Source organism: Pipistrellus kuhlii, unplaced genomic scaffold, assembly GCF_014108245.1.
Source record: "Pipistrellus kuhlii isolate mPipKuh1 unplaced genomic scaffold, mPipKuh1.p scaffold_m20_p_19, whole genome shotgun sequence".
Classification (NCBI taxonomy): Eukaryota; Metazoa; Chordata; class Mammalia; order Chiroptera; family Vespertilionidae; genus Pipistrellus; species Pipistrellus kuhlii.
The window spans coordinates 21166399-21194252 of record NW_023425504.1 but is presented as its reverse complement, the minus strand read 5'-3'; the positions used below and the strand labels follow the sequence as shown (position 1 = coordinate 21194252).

At 39.8% G+C, this 27854-nt stretch overlaps 1 protein-coding gene and 1 non-coding gene across 2 annotated transcripts; both read right to left on the bottom strand.

Annotated features, from left to right (window-relative positions):
* Window positions 1-454: 454 nt before the first annotated feature.
* LOC118722183 (NFKB activating protein) lies at window positions 455-27854 on the bottom strand. Its single transcript, XM_036443550.2, has 9 exons — window positions 27333-27854; window positions 23774-23854; window positions 11080-11150; window positions 10756-10896; window positions 8441-8504; window positions 7167-7276; window positions 6997-7072; window positions 5925-6074; window positions 455-785 (listed from the first exon to the last, which is right to left on the bottom strand). Exons 1-9 carry the CDS (start codon window positions 27716-27718, stop codon window positions 611-613), a joined length of 1254 nt encoding a protein of 417 aa, XP_036299443.1. The 5' UTR covers window positions 27719-27854; the 3' UTR covers window positions 455-610.
* LOC118722251 lies at window positions 3053-3181 on the bottom strand. The gene has a single exon (XR_004988953.1). It is a non-coding gene; the product is annotated as a small nucleolar RNA SNORA11 (small nucleolar RNA).

Below are 27854 nucleotides of genomic sequence, written 5' to 3'. Positions count from 1 at the left end.
AAACACAACCTGTTAAGAATTTTTAAAACTAATGTTCACATTTTCATTTTATTATGTCTGTGGGTTAGTTTGCTTTTGGATTTGTTTGTGGGTTTTACTAAAATCAAAATACATTGTGTTCCAGGCAGATTATATATTGTACAATAGAGTCAATCTTCAAATTCTAGATTTGCTTTTAAAAATTTTGTTAACAAAACTGGCCTCCTGTGTGTTTCTATTAATCCATTTATAACACTTTCAACATAGAGGAATAATAATTTCCCACTAGTTCACTTGGGGCAGGGGTGAGCGTCATGTAGAGCTAAGAGTAGCACTGTACCATGGTGTGAGACAGTGAAACTTATTTTTCATCTCACTGACATCTTTTCTCAATGTCACCTCCCCAAATATAGTAGGATTTCATTCACAATTTGGATTTTTCAATCAGGAAGTTTTAATCCAAAATATTCCAAAGTTTTATCAATAAGCAGCTTTTTATTGAAGGACTGAACGAATTAAATAGAAGGCACAGTAGCACTGTAAAGCTTTCCAGATCATAATAAACTTTTTGTATGTATGTATGGAACCCAGACTTTTTGTTGAAAGTGTCTGCTGAACAACCTGAAAACCCTTATTTGTCATCTTTCCCTTTAGTTTTTCTGTATACCATCTCTCGAAAACTGGCCAGAATCTTGTTTTCTCTCTTTCGTCTCTCTTCTTGGTTAAAGGATGCAAGAGCTCTCTTCTCATCAGCACTGTAGATCTGGTTCTCTTTCCGTAGTCGCACAGCCTCCATTCGGCGATGCCTGGAGATAATTTCATTTTTGGTTTAATTTCTTAGTAATTATTCTCATAGTTATTCTCATCATTCCTCATTAATCCTTTCTTTCTTTTAAAATGTATTTTTATTTCAGAGAGGAAGTGCCCTTACCAGAATTAAACTGTGACCTCCTTGTTCACAGGTCGACACTCAACCACTGAGCCACACTGGCCAGGCACTAATCCTTTCTTAATACAGAGTGGTTTACTTAAAAATATGACAAATAGAAACTGTTTTTGTAATGGGTTATATTTTCTAAAGATCATTAATTTTATCTGCCGTGTCCTTTGATTTATTTCTAGTATTCAATTAATGGTCTCTGACGACCTGTCAACATTGTGAATGTCATTAATTTCAAATATGAATGTCATTAATTTCAAATTTCAAAAACAGCAGAACCAGGCATAAGTCTGGTTCTGCTGTTCCCAGTAAAACAACCAGTGCTGGGGCTGACCAGCAGACCTTGAGCGATGGATGAGCAGATTGCTTTGACACACGTTTCTGTGAAAGAGAGGCTAAGGAATTAGTTTGCTTTGGGAGCAAACAGCCCTGTTCACCTGCCTCCTTTGGCTTTTATTGTAACGACAGCTTGAACTAAATTAACTATTAGATACTATTAGTAGGGTAAACATCCTTGAGAAAGCACATGCCTTCTTTAAGCAAGGACATGTCTAAGTAAACACCTCCTGGGGCTCAGACTTGTTTGGGAAAGTCAACACAGGGGTTGCCGCCTTTGGCAAGGTCCCCCAGAGGCCTCCGACCTTTCAGAGAATCCTCCTTACAGACCTTCCAACCAAGCCCCATGCTTCCCCACAAACCAGAAACAGGCAAATTATATTAAACTTCCTATGTGATATGTGGGATTTGCTTTTGTGGAATTAATAGGATAGATGAAAAATATAAGCTGTCATCAATTAGGTGGAACTTCTTCAAGGTTCAAATTTAGCATAGAACCAAAAAACCCAAATCTAAATCTACAATTGAATTTAACTCCTTTAGCAGCTAAAAAATAAATAAATAAAGAAGGGATTTAGCACAAGATACAAATCAGGAAAGTAGAGAGGCAGGGGCAAAGGGAAACTATTATATCTTCAAAAGGTTGTTTATTTAGAAGGAAACCTTCATGAAAGCCTGCCTCAAATATATATATGTGTGTGTATATATATCACACACACACACACACACACACACACAAACACACACACCCAATCCTATACGGTCAGTTCAAGATGAAGATTGAACTTTCTAGAAAAATAGAGAAAACTGAGTGAGAAGAGGGGAAATCATTTCAGATTAGCGTGAAAATGAGGGGAGTGGCAGGATGGAGAGTCAAGGAGATGACAATGTATTTAGGTTGCTCTGGATACAGTGAGTAGTTTAACTGGAACAGGAAGTGTTATATGAATGATGCTGTAATAAACATCTCTGTAAATGTCTCCTAGTACATGGGAATGAATTTTCTCTTGGGCATCTAGGTATGGAGTTGCTGGGTCATAAAAATTTATGAATGCTCAACTTTCCAATATGTCAGACTGTTTTCCAAGGTGGCTATACCCATCTATACCACCACTAGTAATATTTAAGAGATCCTGTAGATCCACATTCCCTCAAATGCTTGGTATTGTTAGAACTATGAACTTCTGTTTATCAAATGCAAGCAAAATGGTATTTTAGTGTGTTCTTAATTTCCATTTCCAATGATCTTTTTATATATATACTATATACTATACACACACACACACACACACACACACACACACACACACACACATATATATATACTAGAGACCTGGTGCACCAAATTTGTGCACTGGAATGTGTGTGTCCCTTAGCCCAGCCTGCACCCTCTCCAATCTGGGATCCCTGTGGGACTGGGCCTAAACCAGCAGTCAGACATCCCTCCCACAATCTGGGACTGCTGGCTCCCAACCGCTTGCCTGCCTGCCTGCCTGATTGCCCCTAACCACTTCTGCCTGCCAGCCTGATCACCCCCTAATCACTCTTCTGCTGGTCTGGTCATCCCTAACTGCCCTCCCCTGCAGGCCTGGTCACCCCCAACTGCCCTCCCCTTCAGGCATGGTCCCCCGCCCCCACAACTGCCCTCCATCGCAGGCCTGTTCGCACCCAACTGCCTTCCCCTTCTGGCCATCTTGTGTTGACATGGGTGTGGCCATCTTATGTCACATGGGGTGGCCATCTTGTGTGAGGGCATGATAGTCAATTTGCATATTACCTCTTTATTATATAGGATATATATATAGGGCGTAATGTCACAGGAAGGTCATGGTATCCTGCCACCTGTGAGGAGTAAGCCTAAGTTGCTATTGGATATGCTATACACAGAGGAGCCATTATTCAGGCACTCTGCTCTCTCCACATCCACCTTCTTTAAAATATGTATATATTTTTAATTGATTTCAGAGAGGAAGGGAGAGGGAGAGAGAAATAGAAACATCAACCCCAGCATGTGCCCTGACTGGGAATCAAACTCATGACCTCCTGATTCATAGGTGGACACTCAACCACTGAGCCACACAGGTCAGGCATGATCATCTTTTTATGTGTTTATAGGTCATATATATTTCTTTTGACAAATGCCTCTTTGTTTCATTTTCCCACCTTCTTCTTTGTTTTAAATATATTTTTCTTGCTTCTTTCTTATCTCAGTTTGGAACTTGTCTTTTTACTTATTTTTAAGATGCCTTTTGATGAACAAAAGTTTGTACTTTTTTTACAGATATATTTTTATTGATTTTTTTACAGAGAGGAAGAGAGAGGGACAGAGAGCTAGAAACATCAATGAGAGAGAATCATCGATCAGCTGCCTCTTGCATCACTCCTACCGGGATGTGCCCGCAACCAAGGTACATGCCCTTGACCGGAATCGAACCCGGGACCTTTCAGTCCGCAGGCCGACGCTCTATCCTCTGAGCCAAACCGGTTTCGGCAAAAGTTTGTACTTTTTTAAAAAAAAATATTTTATTGATTTTTTACAGAGAGGAAGGGAAAGGGATAGAGAGCTAGAAACATCGATGAGAGAGAAACATCAATCAGCTGCCTCCTGCACACCCCCTACCGGGGATGTGCCCGCAACCAAGGTACATGCCCTTGACCGGAATCGAACCCGGGACCCTTTAGTTCGCAGGCCAACAATGCTCTATCCACTGAGCCAAACTGGTTTCAGCAAAAGTTCGTACTTTTAACCTAGGCAAATTTATCAATATTTTATCTTATGGTTATTCCATATTTTGCCCTTTAAAAAATATTTCCTCATCCAGGTTCTAATAATACTCAGTATAAAATATCTGCTCATATTTTATACTGAGTATTAAAGTTGTTTTTGACATTTAAATTCTTAACCTAGCTGTACTGATTTTTAAATATGGTAATATAGGGTTCTACTTTCATCTTTTCCCATACACATAACCATTTTTTCCCCCTAAACCATTTACTGAATAGTTCCTTCTATCCCCAGTTATTCTATAGGCTATCTGTTTCATATATCTAAGTTCCATACATGTATGGCTCTGTCCCTGGACTCTATATTTTATTCCATTGAACAATTCATTTGTTCCTCAACACTTTTGAAAGTGCTGTAAGCTTCATAATAAGTCCTCATATGTGGTAGGGCAAGTCTCATCTGCCTCTTCTTTAGAAGTGAGGAGGCTATTCTTGGCCCTCTAGTCTAACAAATACATTTAAAAACCAACTTACTAAGTTACACGAAAAACTTTGTTGTGATTTTGATGAGAACTTTACTGAATCTACAGATAAATTAGGGAAGAACTGATAATTTTACAATATTGCCTTTCTGTCCATGAACATGGTATCTCTCCATTTATTTCTATTTTTTAATGTCTCTTAATAATGTTTTATAGTTTTCCCGATAGAGGCCCTAGACATTTTTTTTAATTAATATTTATTCCTGCTGGGCTGGTGTGGCTCAGTGGTTGGATGTCGACCCATGAACCAAGAGGTCCTTGGTTCCATTACCAGTCAGGGCACATGCCCATGTTGCGGGCTTGAACCCCAGTAGGGGTGTGCAGGGCAACTGATCAATGTCTCTTTCTCATTGAAGTTTTTTTTTTTTTTTTAATCTCTCTATCCCTCTTCCTCTAAAATCAACAAAACATATTTAAAAAATGTTTATTCCTAAATCTTTCATATTCTCTATACTATTACAAATGTTCTTTACTTTTTATTTAATTATTGATACATTTTGGTGCAGTTGTTTGTTGATGGTGCATAGAAATGAAATTGATTTCTATGTATTAAACTTATATACAACCATTTGTTAAACCCTCTTATTATTTTATCTCTAGTTTTTTTAGGATGTTCTATATAAACAATCCATATCATTCACAAAAAATGACTGTGTTATATCTCATTTCCAGTCCTTATGCCTCTAATTTCTTTTTATCTTATTGTGCTGATCCTTAGATATAATATTCTTAAATGTTGGGCCTCAGAATTATAAGATTCTGGAAGTACTTCACCGGTACTGCAAATATTTGCCTCCAATTGTATTTTAAAATATGTATCTACCTTTAGAAGTTTATAAAGTTTTTAAAAAATCCAAACTTCAGTTTGATCTTGGTAGAGACGCCCTTTTCACTCTCCTTGTTCTTCCTGGTACTTTGCTTTCTCTTCCCTAATTTTATATTCATTCCCCCATGCTGAACCTGATGTCTGTCATAATCCTTTTCTGCTCTTCATTCTCAGAGTCCATAGAGAACTACAGAGTTCATGTTTTCTGAGTTCACAGAGGCAAACTTAGAAACTAGGAAATACTGTTTTATGAGAATACTTTCCTCATGAGGCAGTAATAGCTGAATTATCTATATCCTCCAGAGCACAAACTATCTGTACCAAAATATGAAATAAGAAAGGATACTGGAAAGACTAATTCTTTGATCCAGCTGAGTTTGAGGCTCAGTTTCATACATACTTAGAATTTTAGACAACTACATTTATATTAATAAAATCAGTATTAAAATAATATTTATACTTTACTTTTCATTAGGAATGATCACTTAATGAAAATCAATCACCAAATATAAACCTAGTAGTGAGAAAGAAGGGAATGATTTAATAATAAAAATTGACTTCAATGCCAAAAACGTACCTGCTACCACTCATTACATAACCCGAGCATTCAAATGATGCAATTTCTTCACTTGTCAAACCAATTTCACCTCTTCGTGGGATACGCTTTCCAGCTTTTACATATTCAGCCATAGCTGCACCTTCCCCAGGTAACAGAGCATGGCCATAGCTACAAAGCAATTCAGAATTCAGAAAAGGTTCATTATAAAAACCTCATCATCTAAAGATAGCACAAAAATTCATTTTCTCTTAGCAAACATTAGAAATAACAATTGCTGAGTGGAAGCATGCTATGAAGCCCAATATTAATTAATTTAATTAGTAACCTATGTAACTAACCCAGAAGTGCGGAGATATTTTGGAAGAATAAAAGAACTGGTGTTAGTATGTATAGATTCATATTTTACAATTATGGATAAATTTATCCCTACAGGTACTGCTTTTACTGCTTCTTTCAGCGAATTTCTGTTCCTTCAAAAAAGTAAAGAAATAATATAGCTCAAATTTAATATACTGGTTAGCCTTATAACCAATAATAACACAGTAACAATTTTCTATTACCTTTCATTCAAGGGGACTTTAAAACCCATCATCCCTTCATTCAAGTCATTGAACAATTCTTAAATATTATATAAGCAAAAATAATCTTTGATCTTGTAGGAATTACATATTAATAAGAATATAATTGAAATACAATGTAGAATATATAATACATATCACAAAAGAAATAGAAAATTCTATGAGGATTAAAGGATGAAAGAGGGGTAGGAACCACACCTACTTGTGGAGGTACTGGGAATCAGCACATGCCCCTCCCATATAAAATGGGCTTTGAAGGGTAAGTGTTTTAACAGGAAGAAACTTAAGGTATTGAAGAAAGCAGAGCTGAGGAAAATAGGGAAAGCCTGTTGGAGGAAGAAATAAGGGAAACAAGGCACTATGTGGGAAAGTGCACAGTAAACACAGGAAAATTCAGTTCAGCTCAGTTGGAACCTGGGATATAAATGAGGGAGCAGAGGGAGATAAGCTTGGAAAGGTACGTTAGGGGCCTACTTTTGGGAAGCTACTTTGTAAATATACTGTCAACTTACTTCAGAGGTTTATCATCTTGAGAGGCAAGTGTTTTTGGAGCCTCTGGGCCAATTAAATCTGAGGGTTCTTCAGGCTCTGCATGAAAGATGTTCAGAAAAATAATTCACATTTTGACAAATTGGTTAATTTAATGTTTTATCTGTTCTCAAAGTCTATCAGAAGAACCTACTTGATCGATCCTTCCAGGGATTCTCCAGAAACTCTTCTTGGGAATCTTTAGAGCTTGAGTCACTGGAATCTTTTCTGCTCTTCTTAGACTTCTTTTTCTTATATTTCTTCCTGTAATTATTATAATTTGATACAAATTGACTTAATATTCCCATGTTAAAGGGTACATTATTTTTTCAAGGCAATGAAAAGACTGATTAAAATGATATGAATTCTCAGCTTATTCAAACATTTTAGAAAATTTTAATTTAAAAATATAACTTATTTAACCAAATTATGTTTCACTAAAAAAAAAAAAAAAAAAAAAAAAAAAAGATCACTAAAGGGAAAAATGAAATAAAGTTCTCATGATATAGAAAGACAACAGAAATAAAGCAGTTTAAAAAACAGCTATTACCAATTTGAGCATCAATAATTTCAAGTGTAATAGATTAAAAAACTTTAAACATGTATCATGTATCAATACTTGGGTTCATAGTGATGTTAAAATAACCCAGCTCATTATTTAAAAAACTCATAAAACAAAAAAGGTAAGCAACTGGGGGGTAAGAGATCAACCAAAGGAATTGTATGCATGCATGTAAGCATAACCAATGGACACAGACGGGTATGAGGGCCTGTGCTGGGGGTGGGAGCAGACTGGGATCCCAGAGGTCAATGGCGGAAAAAGGAGACAAGTAATACTTTCAACAATAAAGAATTTTAAAAAAGTAATCAATTATCCTGTCCTTCCTATATAAACTATACTTCGGGGTTGCCAAATAATTGATGAGGGTAGGTTTCTCTTATAAATACAGAGGACAGAACATGTTAAAAGGACATAATAATACAATCAGCAAAATCCATACTGCAGGAAATTCTACAGGATGAATGATTTGGTTTCTTCAACAATTTGCAATAACAAAATCAGGAGAGAATTGAGATGTCAGAGATATATAAATTAATGGTAATTTATGACATTACTTGTAGCCTGATTTGAATATACTGTACAAAAAACTACCAAGAATTCAGAGGTTGTTAAATATTTTTAGTACTACAGTTACGATGGTTGTTTTTTTTAAAAGAATGCCTATCTTTTAGGGAAACATGGTGGTTTATGGATGGAATGATATCTGGGATTGGTATCAAAATAATGGGAGAGGTGCAGTAGAGACTGCCCATGAGTTGGTAATTGTGCAAGCTGGGAAATAGTTACATGGGGGATCATTTTACTATTTTATATAAATTTATATATATTTGAACTTTTCCATAATAAAAATTAAAGAAAAAACTGACGATCTGCGTTTCTTCTTCTTTTCCTTTTTCTTGGCTTTCTTTGATCTCCTTTTTGTGTCTTCATCTACAAATGAAAGCATATTAGAATTTTTTAAAAAATTTAACTCTATACCCCCAATATTTTTGAGTAGATAAATATCCCATTGCTGTTCTATTTGTTGTTACACAGAATTCATTCATTCATTTACTGCTACTAGTCAGGAAGTGTGCTAGGCAGTGGGGACACAGAAGTTAAAATCACACTAAGTACTTGGTGATATGGGGTATTATTTTTTATTTAAAAAGAATATATTTTATTGATTTTTCACAGAGAGGAAGAGAGAGGGATAGAGAGCTAGAAACATCGATGAGAGAGAAACATCGATCAGCTGCCTCCTGCACACCCCCCATCAGGGATGTGCCCGCAACCAATGTACATGCCCTTGACTGGAATCGAACCTGGGACCTTTCAAGTCCTCAGACCAACACTCTATCTACTAAGCCAAACCGGTTTCAGCTGGAGTATTATTTCTGTTACATGAAATAACATATTGCTGTTAAATAGGAAAATGTCACAAAAAAGATGTATACAGAAATCCTTGGGGTAGCAGTGTGAAATATTTTAAAAAATATTTTATTAATTTTTTACAGAGAGGAAGGGAGAGGGAGAGAGTTAGAAACATCAATGAGAGAGAAACATCAATCAGCTGCCTCCTGCACGCCCTCTACTGGGGATGTGCCTGCAACCAAGGTACATGCCCTTGACCAGAATCGAACCTGGGACCTTTCAGTCCGAAGGCTGATGCTCTATCCTCTGAGCCAAACTGGTTAGGAGGGCAGTGTGATATTTGTAATTTTACATAGACTATCTCAGAAAAAAAAAATAAAAAAAATATATATATATACACAATATATATATATATATATATATATATATTTTTTTTTTTAAGCAAATATTTCAAAATACTAACAATTGTTAAAATCTAGGTGATATGTATATGGTTTTATGCTATTCTCTTTACTTTTCTGAATGTCTGGGTATCTTTATGATGGAAAGAGAAAACCCTATGTATGTTTGGGGGATGCTTTCCAGGAGCTCAGTCTAATGGAGGAGACAGAGGTGCAGAGAAAAATAGAATCTGGAGTGATGGGGGAAGCCTGGGGCACTCTGGGCCTACAGGAGTCTCAGAATCAGGCTGACATGGAGAGGGTAGTTGAGGAATTGTTGGGCAAGCAAAGGTGAGTCTAAAGCTACTTCTTTTTAAAATCAGTTTCTAAAAAAAAAATACAATAAAATCAGTTTTATTACAAAAGTAATGCATGCTAATTGCTGAAATGAGTAAGTCAAGCCACATGTAGGGAGAGATTGGCATTGCAGGCGGGCAGACTATCTGTATCAAGTAGCAAAATCAAGAGAAAGAACATGGGATATTGAGACAGAAAGCAGTTCTCAAGCTACAGAGGATGCTTTGAGAGAAAATGAGAGAGTATATGTGATTAGAGTGGATTAATCAAGGTCTGAACTTTAGCCTGAAGGCCATGAAGAGCTACTAAATGAAGCATTTTAAGTAGGGGACTGAGATGTTCAGATTTGTGCTTTAACACATTAAGCGCCAAGCCTGTTTGGTCTTCCTTTCTGTTTCAGTCACCAGTGACTGACATGGCGCTTAACGTGTTAAGAAAGTCCAGTCTTCCAGCAATGAGGAAGAAAAGTGACAATGGAGGCTAGGCAACCCAGGTGACATGAGAGGAAGGGGCACCTTTGTATAATGTGTCCTTAGAGGAGGCATCCTCTGTCATTCATCAGCCAGGCCTGCGCACAAAAAAGGTGGCTTTTTGATGTGTCACCCACAGGGGTGTCTTCCTTCCTTAAATCAGCTGCCAGCCTGAAGGGGAACCTTTATGTGAAACCTTTTGAAAATTGCACAAAGGTTCCCACTGAGTGTGAGAATTACACAAAAGAGCTGCTCAGCCCTGTATGGCTTGGTTTGGCACCACACGCCCTGCAGCCCAATCCCAACTTGGTTCAGTGCTACAGGCCTTGTACAACTACACACAACAATGTAGAGTCACACTGCTTAGGTTTGAATCCAAAATGTGTAACCTTGAGGGTGGCACTTTAAGCTGCTCTGTGCTTCCCTTTCCATCTCTAAGATGTACCCTACAGTTACTGTGTGGATTAACTAGCAAGGACTTAGCAGGGTGCCGGGCACAAAGTAAGTGTTAAAAGACTCTTGACTATTATTATTTTTTTTAAGAAACTACTTCTGAAATAGACTTTAAGAAGTAAAAGTAGTTTTGAAGTGAGACTTGCAGAATGTTGTTGACTTTCTTACCACTGGAGTCTGTTTCAGAATCAGAGTCACTGTCGCTATCGTCAGAATACTTCCTGTGCTTTCTTTTAGATGATTTTTTCTTTCTCCGTTTCTTGGACCTTTCTTTTGAATGGCTAGACTTCTTCTTCTTCTTCTTTTCTTCTACATAAAATACAAATAAAAATTAACATCTAAAGAAGTATTACTGAATACCAATTTTACTGTATTTGAAATACTGAAAAGGAATGTGTTAGACAATTTGAACAAAAGTAATGCCTAATGTTCAACTATTTATAAACTTATTTTTAAACTTCTAAATAAAAAGGTCTGCATTTAAAATAATACCTTCTGAAGTAGAAGCTGAAGTGGTGCTTTTCTTTGGCTCTTCATCCTCTACTGGTGTATGTTCATCAGAGCTGAATTTAAAGAAGATGGTTATCAGAATCATAAAACTGGTGGGTCAGTCAAGATGATGGAATAGGTAAACATGGTACTTGGAACTTCCTAGAACAACATCAAAATTACAACTTAACTGCAGAACAACCATCATTCAGAACCACCTGAAATCTAGCTGAACTGAGTCCTACAACTAAAAACATACAGAAGAAACTACATCAAGACTGGTAGGAGAGGCAGAGACACTGAATGGGCTAGTCCCACACCCACGTGCGGCAGTTAAAAATTGGGAGGGATACCTTGGGTGCAGAACTCATCCTTGAGACGCGAGGGGTCCAGTCCCACACCAAGCCCCCCAACCCAGAGTACCAGTGATAGGAAGAAAAGGTACCCTACCTAACTCCTGACTCTAAAAACAAGTAGGGGTTGTGCCTGAGTGAGAGAAAGGGTGCTGGTGACCCAGGGATTCCTCTTAAAGGGCCTACAAATGGACTACTCAGACTCACTCTGAGTTTTAGCACTGGGGCAGCAGCTCAAAAGGCATCAGGGGAATATGGGGAGAAACTAAATTCTCAGGGCAAGGGCTGAAATTTCCTACAACCACAGCTTTCTCCCAGACAGAGTGGTGGCAGAGGCCACTGTTCCCTTGCTGAACTCTTGCCACACAAAGCCGGCAAGTGGGTGCCATATCTGAGTCGACATCAAGCTGACTAAGAATGTTTGCTCTGCTCTAGTGATTTCCTGAGACCCCATCCCTCCCAACTTCAGGCCCACCAAAGCCCTTTCCAGTGGCTTTGATCTCTTGCCTCATGCTTTGGACTTTCCTAAAATCTCTCAAACAAGCAGCATCTGGCTTCTTTGTATCCTGCATCTCTTATTAAGTGGTCCTAGGCCCAGCACTAGCAAAACCGGACTTGGTTTGCAGTTTGGTCTCTCTCAGGTACCTCCAAGACCAGTACAAGTAGCAGCCATCTGCAGTAGCTCATGTCAGTGGACCCAGGCAAGGCATAGGCTGTGGCTGACCATGCACCTTCCAGGAGGCTCCGGAGACAGCATACCTGGTGGTCAGCTTCATACCATGCTGGATTATATCCCAACTACCTTCATGAGTGATACACTCAAAAGGTAGGTTCAGCAGACACCAAAGCCCCATTGAAGTGAGTCTTGTTTTGTGGGGTTGGCCATTACACAGCAGCTCCTCTGCTGTACTTATAGCTGGTCCTTGCAGCCGAATGGCCTGGGAGTGGGGGGTGGTCAATCCCTCCCAATGCCATGCCAACAGCAATCAAAGCTCAATTACAACAGAATAGTGCACACAGCCCACACAGGAGGTGCACCTGGAATGCCCAGCTCAGGTGACCAGGAACACTGTGTCACTGTGCCCTACAAGATACCTATACATAAGGCCACTCTACCAAGACTGGTAGACATAGCAGCTCTACATGATACATAGAAACAAACACAGGGAGGCTGCCAAAATGAGGAGACAAAGAAACAGGTCCCAAATGAAGAACAGAACAAAACTACAGAAAAAAAACTAAGGAAAATGGAGACAAGCAATATACAAGATACAAAATTCAAAACACTGGTTATAAGGATGTTCAAGGAACTTAGAATTTCAACAGCATAAAAAAAAAAGACATGGAGCCCTGGCTGGTTGATCAGTGGTTAGAGTGTCATCCTACAGACTGAATGGTTGCAGGTTTGATTCCCAGTCAAGGGCACCTACCTCATATATAGGTTTGATCCCCACCCCGATCAGGGCATATGTAGGAGGCAACCAATCGATGTGTCTCTCTCACATGGATGCCTATGTCTCTGTCTCTATCTCTCTTTACCTTCCTCTCTCTCTCAAAAACCAATGGAGAGAATATCCTCAGATGAGGATTAATAATAAAAAAGGACATGGAGCCTGGCCAGTGTGGCTCAGTTGGTTGCAGCACCGACCCATACACGAGTTCTATTCCTGGTCAGGGCACATGTGGGAGGCAGCTGACTGCTGTTCCTTTCACACTGATGTTTTCCCCTCTCTCCCTCTCCCTTCCTCTCTCTCTTAAAATCAAGAAAAAAATATCATCAGGTAAAAATTAAAAAAAATAAAATAAGGACATGGTAACTATAAAAAAGGACCAGTCAGAAATGGATACAATAACTGAAATGAAGAATAAATTACAGGGAATCAACAGTAAAGTAGATGAAGCAAAGAATCAAATCAGTGATTTGGAAAATAAGGAAGCAAAAAACATCCAATCAGAACAACAAAAAGAATTTTAAAAAATGAGGATAGTGTATGGAGCCTTTGGGACAACTTTAAACATATCAACATTCGTACCACGGGAGTGCTGCAAAGAGAAGAGAGACAGCAAGGAACTGAAAACCTATTTGAAAAAATGATAGAAAATTTCCCTAACCTTGTAAAGAAAGTAGACATAGAAGTCCAGGAAGCACAGAAAGTCACAAAAGTAAATTAAACCAAAGAGGCCTATACCAAGATAATCATAATTGAAATGTCAAAAGTTAAAGACAAAGAAAGGATATTAAAAAAAATTACTTATTTTTTATATATTTTTTATTGTTGAAGCATTACACATAGTAGTACATATGTCTCCCTTTTCCCCCCTTGACCTTCCCCTAGTGTCCCCTGTCGCCCCTGCATATAAAATGTTTTACTTATTGATTTGAGAAAGAGAGAGAGAGAGAGAGAGAGAGAGAGAGAGAGAGAGAGAGAGAGGGAGGGAGGGAGGGAGGGAGGGAGGGAGGGGAAGAGAGACAGAGATTAATTTGTTGTTCCACTTATTTATGCATTCATTAGTTGATTCTTGTATGTGCCCTGAGTGGGATCAAACACGCAACCTGGGCATATTAGGACACTGTTCTAATCAACTGAGATACCTGGCCAGTCCCAAAGAGAGAATCTAAAAAGCAGCAAGAGAAAAGCAGTTAGTAAACTATAAGGGAGCTCCCATAATACTATCAGCTGATTTCTCAACAGAAACTTTGCAAGCCAGAGGGATTGGCACAAAATATTCAAAGTGATGAAAAGCAAGGATTTACAACCAAGATTACTCTATACAGCAAAGCTACTATTTAAAATCAAAGGACATATAAAGAAGTTCCCAGACAAGAAAAAACTAAAGGTGTTCATCATCAACAAATCAGCATTACAATAAACATTAAGGTATCTTCAAGAAGAAGAAAAGACAAAAAATATGAATAACAAAATGGCAATACATTATATATCAATAATTACTTTATACACAAGTAGATTAAATGCTCCAATCAAAAGATATATGGTGAGCCTTGACTGGGTTGCTCAGTTTGTTGGAGTGTAATCCTGTACACCAAAAAGTTGCAAGTTCATTCCCTTGTCTGGGTACGAATGGGAAACAACTAATCAATAGTTCTCTCTCACATTGATGTTTCTCTACCCCCCTTTCTAAAATAAATAAAAACATATCCTCAGGTGAGTATTTAAAAAAAAGATATACAGTGACTAAATGGATAATAAAATAAGACTTTTACATATGCTGTCTACAAGAGACTCACTTCAGATTGAAAGACATACACAGACTGAAAGTAAAGGGATGGAAAATATATTTTCTGAAAATGAAAACAAAACAAAAAGCTGAGATAGCAATACTTAATATCAGACAAAACAGACTTTAAAGAAAATGCTATAATAAGAGACAAAGAAGAATCCAGCAACTCCACTTCTGGGTATTTCTCCAAAGAAACCCAAAACACTAAATTGAAAAGACATAGAGCCCTGGTGGGATAGCTCAGTTGGTGAAAGTATCTTCCCAATATGCCCTTGGTGGGTTCAATCCTCAATTAGGGCACATACAAGAACTAACTAATGAATGCATAAATAAGTGAAACAAGTCAGTGTCTCTATAAATCAAAACTAAAAACTAAAAATAAAAGATATATAATCCATGTTTACTGCAGCATTACTTATAATAGCCAAAATATGGAGCAACCTAAGTGTCCATCAATAGATGACATGGCCTATCCTGTGTGGATCAGTGGTTGAGCGCTGACCTATGAAATAGGAGGTCACAGTTCAAGTCCCAGTCAGAGCACATGCCTGAGTTGTGGGCACAATCCCTGGTAGGAGGCAGCTGATCAATGATTTTCTCTCATCATTGATGTTTCTGTCTCTCTCCCTCTCTCTTCCTCTCTGAAATCAATAAAAAATATATATATTTAAAAGGATGAAATGGATGGACCTAGAGGGTATTATGCTAAGTTAAATACCGGTAAGTCAGACAGAATTTAAAAAGCCAAATGATTTCACTTATATGTGGAATCTAAAAAACAATCAGAACAGAACAGACACACAGATACAGAGAACATTTTGATGGTTACCAGATGGGAGAAGGGTTGTGGGGATGAGTGAAGAAGGTGAAGGGATTTAGAAGTACAAATTGGTAGTTACAGAATAGTCAAAGGATGTAAAGTATAGCATAGGAAATACAGTTAGTAATTATATATGGTATCAGATGGGTACTATATTTATCAGGGTAATCACTTCATAAATTAGATAAATGTCTAATCATGAGGTTGTACACCTGAAACTAATGATAATATTGTATGTCAACTGTAATTTAAAAAGAAAAAAAGAGAGAGAGAAACCAAGATGGCAGCATAGGTAAACACCTGAAATTGCTGCCTCAAACAACCACTTCAAAAGTACAACTAAAAGACAAAATGGACATCATTCAAAACCACAGGAAGGCTGGCTGAGTGGAAATTCTACAACTAAAAGGAAAGAGAAAATCACACTGAGATTCAAAAGAGGTGCAGGAGTAAACGAGCGGAAAGGACTGACAACTGAGTACCAGTATGCGGTTGTCTTTTTTTTGACTGCTATGAACTCTAGTTCCGGGCGAGACTCTGGGGGCCCAGACTCATATAGGGAAAACTGGACTGGCTGGCATTGGGCGGAACTAGAGGGCGACTATCTCTCAGAGGTGCTTGCACTGATTACCGCAGGAAAATGAGACCTGGGCTTTTTAGGGCAGGGCTGAGGATCAGCCATAACTGTTTGTTCTGCCCAGTTGATCCCCTGAGACCCTGCCCCACCTAAGCTGTGTGCAGAGGCCTTTGCATATGAATGGCCTGGCCCTTTGCAATCTAAAATTACCTAACAAACTGCAGCTGGGTCAGAGAGACCCAGAACATTCAAAAGAAGGCACAAGACCCCACAGCAGCTTGCACTGCTTCACAGCTGGGCATCATCTGGACACCTCCAAACCCCAAAGAAGAAAAATATGCATATCTTTCCATAGCTCCTGCTGAATGGCCTCAGGCAGAGGCTAAATTAGCACCTCTGTAGAGATACAAGAGCCAGTGTACCCACGGGTCACAGTGGGACCATCCAGATTACAACTCCTCAGATCCTTAAGAGACACTCTCAGGGGGCAGACTCCGTGAGCACCAAAGCCCCAATGAAGCAAGTCTTGTCCCATAAGGGTGTCTCCAGCACGGAAGTTCTCCCATTGTAGACACAACTGATTCTCACAGCCAGTTGGCCTGGAGGTCAATTCCTCCCAGTGATACCAACAACAATCAAGGCTTAACTACAACAAGACTGTGCACATAGCCCACAAAGGGGTGCACCAAGAGTGTCCACCTCAGGTAACTGGGGAGGCTGAACCACTGGGCCATATAGAACACCTAGTACACAAAGCTACCCTACCAACTCCGGGAAGCAGGGAAAATGTGGAGCAAAGAAACAGATCACAAACAAAAGAAATGGAGGAAAACAAACGACTGGATATAGAATTCAAAATCATGGTTATAAAGATACTACAAAGAAAGAGAATTACAGGCCAATATTCCTGATGAACACAGATGTTAAAATCCTCAACAAAATATTAGCAAATTGGATCCAGTAATACATTTAAAAGATCATACACCATGATCAAGTGGGATTTCTGCCAGGATGCAAGGCTGGTGCAATATTCACAAACCAATAAATGTGATACATCATATAAAGAAAATGAAAGACAAAAATCACATGATCACATCAACAGACACAGAAAAAGCATTCGACAAAATCCAACACTCATTTTTGATAAAAACTCTCAGCAAAGTGGGAATAGAGGGAACATATCTCAACATGATAAAGGCCATATATGACAAACCTACACGAACATCATACTCAAATGGGCAAAAATTGAAAGCATTTCCTCTAAGAACAGGAACAAAACAGGGATGTTCGCTTTCACCACTCCTATTCAACATAGTACTGGAGGTCCTAGTCACATTGATCAGACAAGAAGAAATAAAAGGAATCCAAATTGGAAAGTAGGAAATAAAACTCTTATTATTCGCAGATGACATGATATTGTACACAGAAAACCCTAAAGCCCTAACTGGTTTGGCTCAGTGGATAGAGCATTGGGCCACAGACTGAAAGGTCCCGGGTTCGATTCCAGTGGAGGGCATGTATCTTGGTTGCAGGCTTGATCCCCAGTAGGGGGCGTGCATGAAGCAGCTCATCCACGTTTCTCTCTCATTGATGTTTCTGACTCTCTATCACTCTCCCTTCCTCTCTGTAAAAATTCAGTGAAAATACAAAAAAAAGAAAAAAATCTATGTTAAAAAAGAAAAAAAAAAAACAACCCTAAAGTCTCCACCAAAAAACTACTAGATTTAATAAATGAATTTGGCAATGTAGCAGGATAGAAAATCAACACCCAAAAATCCAGGGCTTTTTTTTATTAGCAATAATGAATTCTCAGAGAAAGTAAACAAACAATCCCATTTACCATTGCAACAAAAAAATTAAGATACTCAGGAATAAACTTAACCAAGGAGGCAAACTACAATACTCAGACAACTACAGGGTGTTGAAAAACGAGAAAGAAGAGGATATAAACAAGTGAAAGAATATACCGTATTCATAGATTGGTAGAAGCAACATCATTAAAATGTTCATATTAACCAAGGAAATCTACAAATTCAATGCAACCCTTATCTACACTAATAAAAGAGAAACATGCAAATTGACTGTCACTCTGCTATGCCCAGCAGACAATCAGGAGTGAGTATGCAAATTAACCCAACAAAGATGGCAGTGGCCATGGAGCTGGAGTGAGCAGGAGGCTTGGATTGTTCCCAGCAATGGAGGAAGCCAAGCTTCTCCCCTACTCTGGCTGCATCTGAAGGAGTGGCTGGGAGCCTGGGTCACTGGGGGTGTGTGGCCAATCTGTAAACAGTCCTCAGCCCCTTACCTAGTCTGGCCACACCCCCCATGGGGTGAGGGTCCCCGTTGGGGGGGTTGGCCAGCCTGCAAACAGCCATCAACCCCTCAGCCAGACTGGCCAGGCACCTCAGTGGGAACCCCCAACCTGAAGGGGGTGTGGCAAGCCTGAAAACGGCCCTCAGCCTCTACACAGGCTGGCCACGCCCCCATGGGGTGACGGTCCCTGTTGGGAGGCATGGGAAGCCTGTAAACAGCCATTAGCTCCTCACCCTGGCTTACCAGGCACCCTAGCAGGAACTCTCACCCTGAAGGGGGTGTGGCCAGTTTGTAAACAGCCCTCAGCCCCTCACCCAGGCTGGCAGCGACCTCCCACCAGCAGAGACCCTCACCCCATGGGGGCATAGCCGGGCTGCAATCCACCACAGGCCTCAAGGGAACCCCCACCCTGATCCAGGACACCCTTCAGGGCAAACCAGCCTGCCCCCACCCATGCAACAGGCCTCTATCTATATTAATAAAAGGGTAACATGCTAATTAGACTGGGAGACCTTCCAGGAGACCTTCTGGATGTTCTTCTGGACAAAGCCATGGTGGCAGGGCTGAGGTAGAGGCAGTTAGAGGCCAAGAGGGGAGGGCAGTTGTGGGTGGTCAGGCCAGGATGGGATAGCAGTTGTGGGTGATCATTTTGGTAGGGGGGGGCTATTGGGAGTTATCAGGCTGGCGGGGGGCAGTTGGGGGTGAGCAGAGCAGCAAGGGGGCCAGTTGGGGGCAAGCAGGCTGTCAGTGGGGGTGATCAGGATAGCGGGGGGCAGTTTGGGTTGAGCCGGCCAGCAGGGGAGTAGTTGGGGGTGAGTAGGCCAGCAGGAGGGGGTAGTTGGGGACAAGCAGACCATCATGGGGGTCAACTAGAGGTGATCAGGACAGTGGAGGGCAGTTTGGAGTGAGCAGGCCAGCAGGGGGCAATTGGGAGAGAGCAGACCAATGGGGAGGGGAGGTGGGGCAAGCAGGCCAGAGGGGGGGGCAGTTGGGGGTGAGCAGGTCGGCAGGAGGGCAGTTGGGGGCGAGCACACTGGCATGGGGGGGCAGTTGGGGGTGATCAGGCTGGTGGGGGGCATTTGGAGGTGAGCAGGCCGGCAGCGGGGGGCAGCTGGGGGCGAGCAGACTGGCAGGGAGAGTGGTTAGGGGCAATCAGACAGGCAGGCAGACAGGTGAGTAGTTAAGAGCCAGCAGTTCTGGATTGTGAGAGGGATGTCCAACTTCTGGTTTAGGCAGTAGGATATCCTTTAAGGGGTCCCAGATTGGAGAGTATGCAGGCCCGGCTGAGGGACACCATCCCCCTGCCCCGCCCCTGTGCACAAATTTCATGCACCGGGCCACTAGTTAAAATACTAAAGGCATATTTTACAGACCTAGACCAAACTCTCCAAAAATTTATATGGAATTAAAAAAAGACCTCAAATAGCTGCAGCAATCTTGAGAAAGAAAAACAAAGTTGGAGGAATCACAATACCAGATTTCAAGTTATACTACAAAGCCAGTATAATCAAAACAGCCTGGTACTGGCATAAGAACAGGCATATAGATAGATGGAACAGAATGGAAAGCCCAGAAATCAACCCAAGCCATTATGCTCAATTTATATTTGACAAGAAGGCAAGAGCATACAATGGAGTCAAGAGAGTCTCTTCAATAAATGGTGTTGGGAAAACTGAACAGATACATGCAAGCAAAAAATAAAAAAAGAAAAGAAAAAAGAAAAGAAAAAAGAAAAGAAACTAGACCACCAACTTACACCATACACAAAAATAAACTCAGAATAGATAAAGGACTACAGTGTAAGTCGTGAACCCATAAAAATCCTAGAAGAAACCATAGGCAGCAAAATCTCAGACATCCCTTGTATCAATATGTTTACAGATATATTTCCTAAGGCACAGGAAACTAAGTAGAAAATAAATAAATGGGACTTCATCAAAATAAAAAGCTTCTGCACATCAAAAGAAATCATCAACAAAATGAAAAGGAAGCCCACTGCAGAGAGAATGTATTTGGCAATGATACATCTGATAAAGGGTTTAAATATCCAAAATATGTAAGTAACTCATGCAACTTAACAAAAGGAAGACAATTTATCCAATAAAAAGGAAGGGCAAAGGACCGAAATAGACACTTCTCCAAAGAGGACATCCAGATGGCCAAGAGACATATAAAAAATGCTCTAAGTCACTGATCATTAGAGAGATGCAAATTGAAATGAAAAGAAGTATCACCTCACACCTGTAAGAATGGCTACCATCAACAAATCAACAGCTTCTAGCCAGTTTGGGTCAGTGAATAGAGCATCGGCCTCCAAAATGAAGGGTTCCAGGTTCAATTCTGGCCAAGGGCACATGTCTGGATTGCATGTTTGATCCCCAGGAGGGGGCATACACGAGGCAGCTGATCAATGATTCTGTCTCATCATTATGTTTCTATCCCTCTCTCCCTCTTCCTTCCTCTCTGAAATCAATAAAAAAATATATTAAAAACAAAAAACAAATCAACAAATGACAAGTGCTGGCGAGGATGTGGAGAAAAGGGAACTTTAGTACACTGCTAGTGGGAATGCAGACTGGTGCAGCCATTATGGAAAATAGTATGGAATTTCCTCAAAAAATTAAATATGGAACTGCAATTTGACCCAGTGATCCTACTTCTAGAAAAATATTCTAAGAAACCTGAAACACCAAGCAGAAAGAATATATGCACCCCTACGTTCATAGCAGCACAATTTATAGTAGCTAAGATCTGGAAACAGCCCAAGTGCCCATTAGTAGATGAGTAGACAAAAAACTGTGGTACATTTATACCATGGAATGCTATGCAGCAGTAAAAAAGAAGGACCTCTTACCCTTCGAGACAGCATTGAAGGACCTGGAGAATATCATGCTAAGTGAAATAAGTCAGTCAGAGAAAGACAGGTATCACATGACCTTACTCATCTGTAGAATCTAAGCAACAAAAAACAAACTGATGAACAGAATGGATCCAGAGAGTGGAAATAAACAACCTGGAGACAAAAAACAAAAACAAAACACACACACACAAAAATACAAAAGATCAATAAAACCAAGAGCTGGTTTTTTGAAAGGATAAACAAGATTGATGAAACTCTAGCCAGGCTCACCAAGAAATAGAGGGGACCCAAATAAACAAAATCAGAAATGAAAGAGGTGAAATAACAACAGACCCCACAGAGATAAGAAGCATAAAAAAAAAAAAATACTATGAGTAGCTCTATTCCAACAAACTGGCCAACCTAGGAGAAATGGACATATTCCTAGAAAAATAGGACCTTCCAAAATTCAACCAGGAGGAATAAAAAAACCTGAATAGGCTAATAACTATTGATGAAATTCAAGCAGTAATCAAAAAACTTCCAGCAAACAAAATCCCTGGTCCAAATGGTTTTACAGGGGAGTTCTAGCAAACACTCAAAGAAGAACTAAAACCTATCTTCCTCAGACTATTAAAAAAATTCAGGAGGAAGGCACATTTCCAAGCTCTTTCTATGAAGCCAGCATTATCGTACCTCCAGAACCAGATAAAGACACAATAAAGAAAGAGAACTACAGGCCAGTATCCCTGATGAACATACTAGTGCATGCTAAAATCCTCAACAAAATTCTGGCAAATCAGATCCAGCATTATATTAGAAATCCCGCGAACAAGTGGGATTTATACCAGGGATGCAAGGATGGTACAGTATCAGTATTTGCAGATGACATGATATTGCAGATAGAAAACCTGAAAGGTTCAATCAAAAAACTTCCAGACTTAATTTGGCAATGTAGCAGGATACAAAATTAATGTCCAGAAATTGATGCATTTTTATATACACCAATAATGAACTCACAGAAAGAGAAACTAAAATAAACAAACAAACAAAAAACAAACAAAAAAACAAATCCCATTTATCATTCCACCAAAAAAAATTAAGATATCTAGGAATAAAGTTAACTAAGGATGTAAAAGACCTGTACTTGGAAAACTATAGGATATTGAAAAAAGAGATAGAGGAAGACATAACCAAATGGAAGAACATACTGTGTTCATGGACTGGTAGAATCAACATCATTAAAATGTCCATACTACCCAAAGCAATCTATAGGTTCAATGCACTCCCCATTAAAATATCAACTGCATATTTCACAGACCTAGAAAAAACCCTCCAAAAATTCATCTGGAATAAAAAAAAAAGACCTCTAATAGTCACAGCAATCCTGAGAAAGAAGAACAAAGTAGGAGGGATCTCAATACCAGATTTCAAGCTGTATTACAAAGCCACTGTTCTCAAAACAGCCTGGTACTGGCTCAAGAACAGACATATAGATCAATGGAACAGAACAGAGAACCCAGAAATCACCTTTATAATAACCCAAGCCATTATGCTCAATAAATATTTAACAAAGGAGGCACGAACATACAATGGAGTCAAGACAGTCTCTTCAATAAGTGATGTTGGGAAAATTGGACAGATACATTCGAAAAATGAAATTAGGGTGGGGGTAAGGGGGAGAGATCAACCAAAGGACTTGTATGCATGAATATAAGCCTAACCAATGGGCACAGACACCAGGGGGGTGAGGGAATGAGTGTGGGAGGTGTGGGGGGCAATAGAGGGATAAGGACACATATGTAATACCTTAATCAATAAAGAAAATACCCAAAACAAAACTGTGGTACATCTATGCAATGGAATACTATGCTGCTATAAAAAAATCTTACTATTTGCAACAACATGGATGGAGCTGGAGAGCATTATGCTAAGCGAAATAACCCAGTTGGAGAAAGATAAAATGGTCTCACTCATTTGTGAAATATAATGAACAACATAAACTGATGAACTAAAATAGATCCAGAGACACAGAAGCATTGGACAGACTGTCGAGCCTCAGAGAGAAGGCAGGGGTGGGTGAGAGGGGTTTTGGGTAAGAGATCAACCAAGGACTTGTATGTATACATATAAGCATAACCAAAGGACACAGACAGTAAGGAGGTGGGGACATGTGCTGGGGGGTGGGAGCAAACAGGAGAAGTCAGTGGAGGAAAAAGGAGACATATATAATACTCTCAACAATAAAAAATTTAAATTAAAGAAAGAAACAATATAAATGTATTTGTTTAAAGACTGAACCTTTCTATGATTAGGAAATTAGCAACCCGTGAATAACAATTTAAGAAAACTTATCAGTATGCCAATCCACTCTCAACATGTTTTAATCTTTAGGTATGTCCAATGTTTTGAAACTTAAGGGGTAGAAGAGCATAAATCACATGAAAGGAGAAAAAGGTGAGCTGTACTTCAAGTTCTTCACTCAACAGAAAATTTGACAACAGACTATATTTAAACAAATGATAAATTTTAAAAAATATTTTAAAATCACTTACTCTGGTTCTGGATTCTTTGGAGAAAGTCCCCATACTTCAGGAGCTCCCAATTCTCCAATCCTCTCTCTCTCACTTAATCTCCTAGAAGATACAGGCATGTAAATTACAACTTCATAAATAAATGATGCTTCCTAAATATATAATCAAATTCCAAAGATTTCAGTTGAATCCTATTTCCCCTTTACATTTTAATCTTTAAATTAATAAAAACTTGGTTTAAATATAAACTCAACAATTACGATCTGATGTTTTGATAGTACTTTCAAATGGTACAGATTACAAACAGCCTGAGAGGCTGGGCCAGAAATGCAGCCTATCAAGTGCATCCTTTCTGCTGCATATATGACATTGCTCACAACTGCTCATTTCATCTTCTGCAACATATGACAAACAGTTTTACATCTGGAAACACTTAATTTGTTTACACATTTATGAAAATAAAGAGAAGTCATTATTTTTGTTTGGTCAAACCTTCCATTTGCTGGAACTCAAAAATTAATGAAGAAAATAAAAATGAAGCACTAGAAGTAGAAAATAAAGGAAGCTCTGAAAACAAGTTTTATTGGAGAAAAACTGTACTCAATGAGATACAGGGTTTGTTTTCTGTTTTCCTTTTAGGCTTTTTTTTTTTTTTTTTTGAAAAGAAGTATGTATCTACTCGTGGAGACCACAAAATTTTTTTGTTTTATGTTTGTGATGTCTTCTCTTAATTTTTTGTTATAACTCATAAAAAGCAAAAGAAATACAAAAACAAAACAAACAAAAAAAACCACCAAAAACAACTAAGGCTCTCCTGGTGTGGTTCAGTGGTTGAGTGCCAACCTATAAACCAGGAGGTCATGATTCCATTCCTGGTCAGGGCACATGCCTGGGTTGTAGGCTGGATCTCAGTAGGGAGCATGCAGGAGGCAGCCAATCAATGATTCCATCTCATCACTGATGTTTCTCGCTCTCTCTCTCTTTCCCTTCCTTTCTGAAATCAATAAAAATATATTTAAAAATAAAACAAAAAAACATAAGGCTGTGCCTCAAAGTTTAGTTGCTTGTTACTCCATTAAAAAATTCACAATATAAATATAATTCGTTTGATTGTTTGAATAAATGATTTTTTACTTCTTTATTCAGGGAAAGGGACATTATAACCATACAGTCAGAATCAGGCTTCCTACTTGAAGAAACAGTCTAAAAAGGGACATACTTATAACTGAACTTCTGAACTTGGGATATAATGCATAGGGGGGTGAAAGAAGAATGCCTGAAAGATCAAGCAGTTAAATTCTTAAAAAAAATTTTTTTTTATTGATTTTGTACAGAGGGGAAGGGAGAGAGACAGAGAGCCAGAAACATCGATGAGAGTCATCGACCAGCTGCCTCCTGCACACCCCCCACTGGGGATATGCCCACAACCAAGGTACATGCCCCGACCGGAATTGAACCCGGGACCCCCCACTCCGCAGGCGGACGCTCTATCCACTGAGCCAAACCAGTTTCAGCCAAGCAGTTAAATTCTCACCCCTGCTGCCACCTGTTCTCTCTCTCTCTCTCTCTTTTTAAATATACCTTTTATTGTTTTTTTACAGAGAGGAAGGGAGAGGAATAGAGAGTTAGAAACATCAATCAGCTGCCTCTTGCACACCTCCTACTGGGGATGTGCCCACAAACAAGGTACATGCCCTTGACCAGAATCGAACCTGGGACCTTTCAGTCCACAGGCCGATGCTCTATCCACTGAGCCAAACAAGTCAGGACTGCCACCTGTTTTCTTAAGATAAATTATTTGTCTTCTAAATGTACAAAGGCAAATTTCATACAATAAGTTCCAAAATCTTTGTGTGAGAATTATCTAGTAAGAAGCTGGTTGTTTTTTGATTGATGCAACCTCAGGATTATGTCTGAAAAACAATTTGCATAGGAGGTCTTCAACCTAACTCAGGACCATTTTTATTCTTTCTGTTCCCATGCAGAAAAACCTAATATCTAACACTTAAATATTATTATATCCGGAGCACTAAATCATTACAACTCTAAAAGCAATTGTGCTAATTTTATCCCTTTTAAATATAGTGAAGAAATGAAGCTCATAGAGGTAAAGTAAATTGTCCAAGGTCACACAACTATTAAGTAGCAAAGAAGTGCTTCAAATGTAGGCAGTCTGATTCTTGAGCCTGTCCTCTTCATGGACTGTGCTTTATGGACTTTCCACTCCTGGAAGAAAACAATTCATGGGGACATCTCCCAGCTGTTATACCCTTAACCTCAATGACTGTAATACTTTAAAAGTGCCTGACACTCAATAAGTTTAACACTCAATAAGCATTTGATATTAAGGCTCAGTAATAATTATAACTCCTTTCCTTTCTACTTTTTAAAAAAAAAATACATATTTTATTGATTTTTTACAGAGAGGAAGGGAGAGGGATAGAGAGCTAGAAACATCGATGAGAGAGAAACATCGACCAGCTGCCTCCTGCAAACCCCCTATTGGGGATGTGCCCGAAACCAATGTACAGGCCCTTGACCAGAATCGAAGCTGGGACCTTTCAGTCTGCAGACCGACGCTCTACCACTGAGCCAAACCGGTGGTGGCTCCTTTCTACTTTTTAAACTACCATTTTCCCCACTCTAATACTCACTCTCGTTAGAGACCTGATCTCATCATGACCTTATTTTTCATGGTCAAGACTGAGAACATTTAACAAAACCTTTCTCAATGTAGCCTAATCTACAGAGGTACATGCCCTTGACCAGAATCGAACCTGGGACCTTTCAGTCCACAAGCCGATGCTCTATCCACTGAGCCAAACCGGTCAGGGCTGCCACCTGTTCTCTTAAGATAAATTATGTGTCTGCTAAATGTACAAAGGCAAATTTCATACAATAAGTTCCAAAATCTTTTTTTATGGAGTAGCATAAAAAATTTTTTATTCACCTGCTACTCCATTAAAAAAATTTAAAATTTTTTTAATGGAGTAGCAGGTCACATTTTCTACATTCATTTAATCATCTTATCTCAGTTTTTCACCTCTCCAATTTAAACCCTTAATCTCAATGCTTCCCAGCTCATTATAAAACATTTCCACTTACATATCCTGTTATCATCTTAAACCTGACTGATCATTCATTCAACAAGCAATGGTTGTGTTTCTACGAAGTACTGCAAATTTTGTAATCAATAAAATAGGGCTTCTCCTTTCCAAGATGTCAGTCTAGTGGGAAATAAAAGCATGCTCATGAATGATAACCACGCAACCAAGTAAATGCTATATAATAATGCTATATAATTCCGGTAGGTCTGAGGCTCCTGTCCATGGCCGCTACATGTCAGGAGCAGAAGGGAGGGGTGGGAGACCGGGGCACTGTCTAAAGGGACCTGAGGATGAATGAAAACCTAAGGGAAGAAAAGAGCGAATAAGGTGTTGTCGTGGGTGGACTGAAAGAAGGGATGAAAATGGGCGCAAGGCAGGTGGAAAGAGAGAAATGCAAATAGTCAGGAGGGATGAACTATAAATCGACTAGGAAGGGAGGTGGGCGCAAGAGAGGATGCGTCCGTCTCACTCACTTCTGGCGCAGGCTTTCCTCCCTCTCCTTGTCCAGGAGGCTAGGCCAAGGCTTGTCGCTCCCGTAGGGGCGTGAGTAGCCGCCATAATAGGCGGACGAGGAGCCAGAAGCGAAGGGGGTCCCCCGTGTCGCAGAGGGCCGCTCTCGAGAGCGTGACCGCGAGCGGGAGCGGTAGGGCTGGTTTCGGGAGCCTTGGCTGAGGCCACTTGACTGATGGCTGAGGCCATTCCGATCCCCAGAACGAGAGCAAGAATGCGAGCGAGAGCGGCGGCCCCGCGGGGAGCGGGCGGATTTGCTGGGCTTAGGGCTCCTCGACGAACTGCGGCGCTTCACCCTGGAGCCCGCGGCCTCCCTCTCGGGGCTGCGCGAACCAGACACCGGAGCCATCGCTGCCGCGGCGTTCCCGAGGCGGGGGAGGGGGAGGGGGCTATCTCTCTAACCTGGGAAGGTAGCGGCTGCCTGGGTCGCAAAACCTGTCACCACACCACTACCAGAATCTGAGGAAACCTTGGAAACAGTTCCG

Coding starts and splice junctions, on each gene's coding strand:
- LOC118722183 (XM_036443550.2), bottom strand. CDS start 27,718: ATGGCTCCGGTGTCTGGTTCGCGCAGCCCCGAGAGGGAGGCCGCGGGC. Junction 7,073..7,166: donor TCCCTGGAAGGATCGATCAA/GTAGGTTCTTCT, acceptor TCTTTCATGCAG/AGCCTGAAGAACCCTCAGAT. Junction 6,075..6,996: donor CAAGATGATAAACCTCTGAA/GTAAGTTGACAG, acceptor ATTGCTTTGTAG/CTATGGCCATGCTCTGTTAC.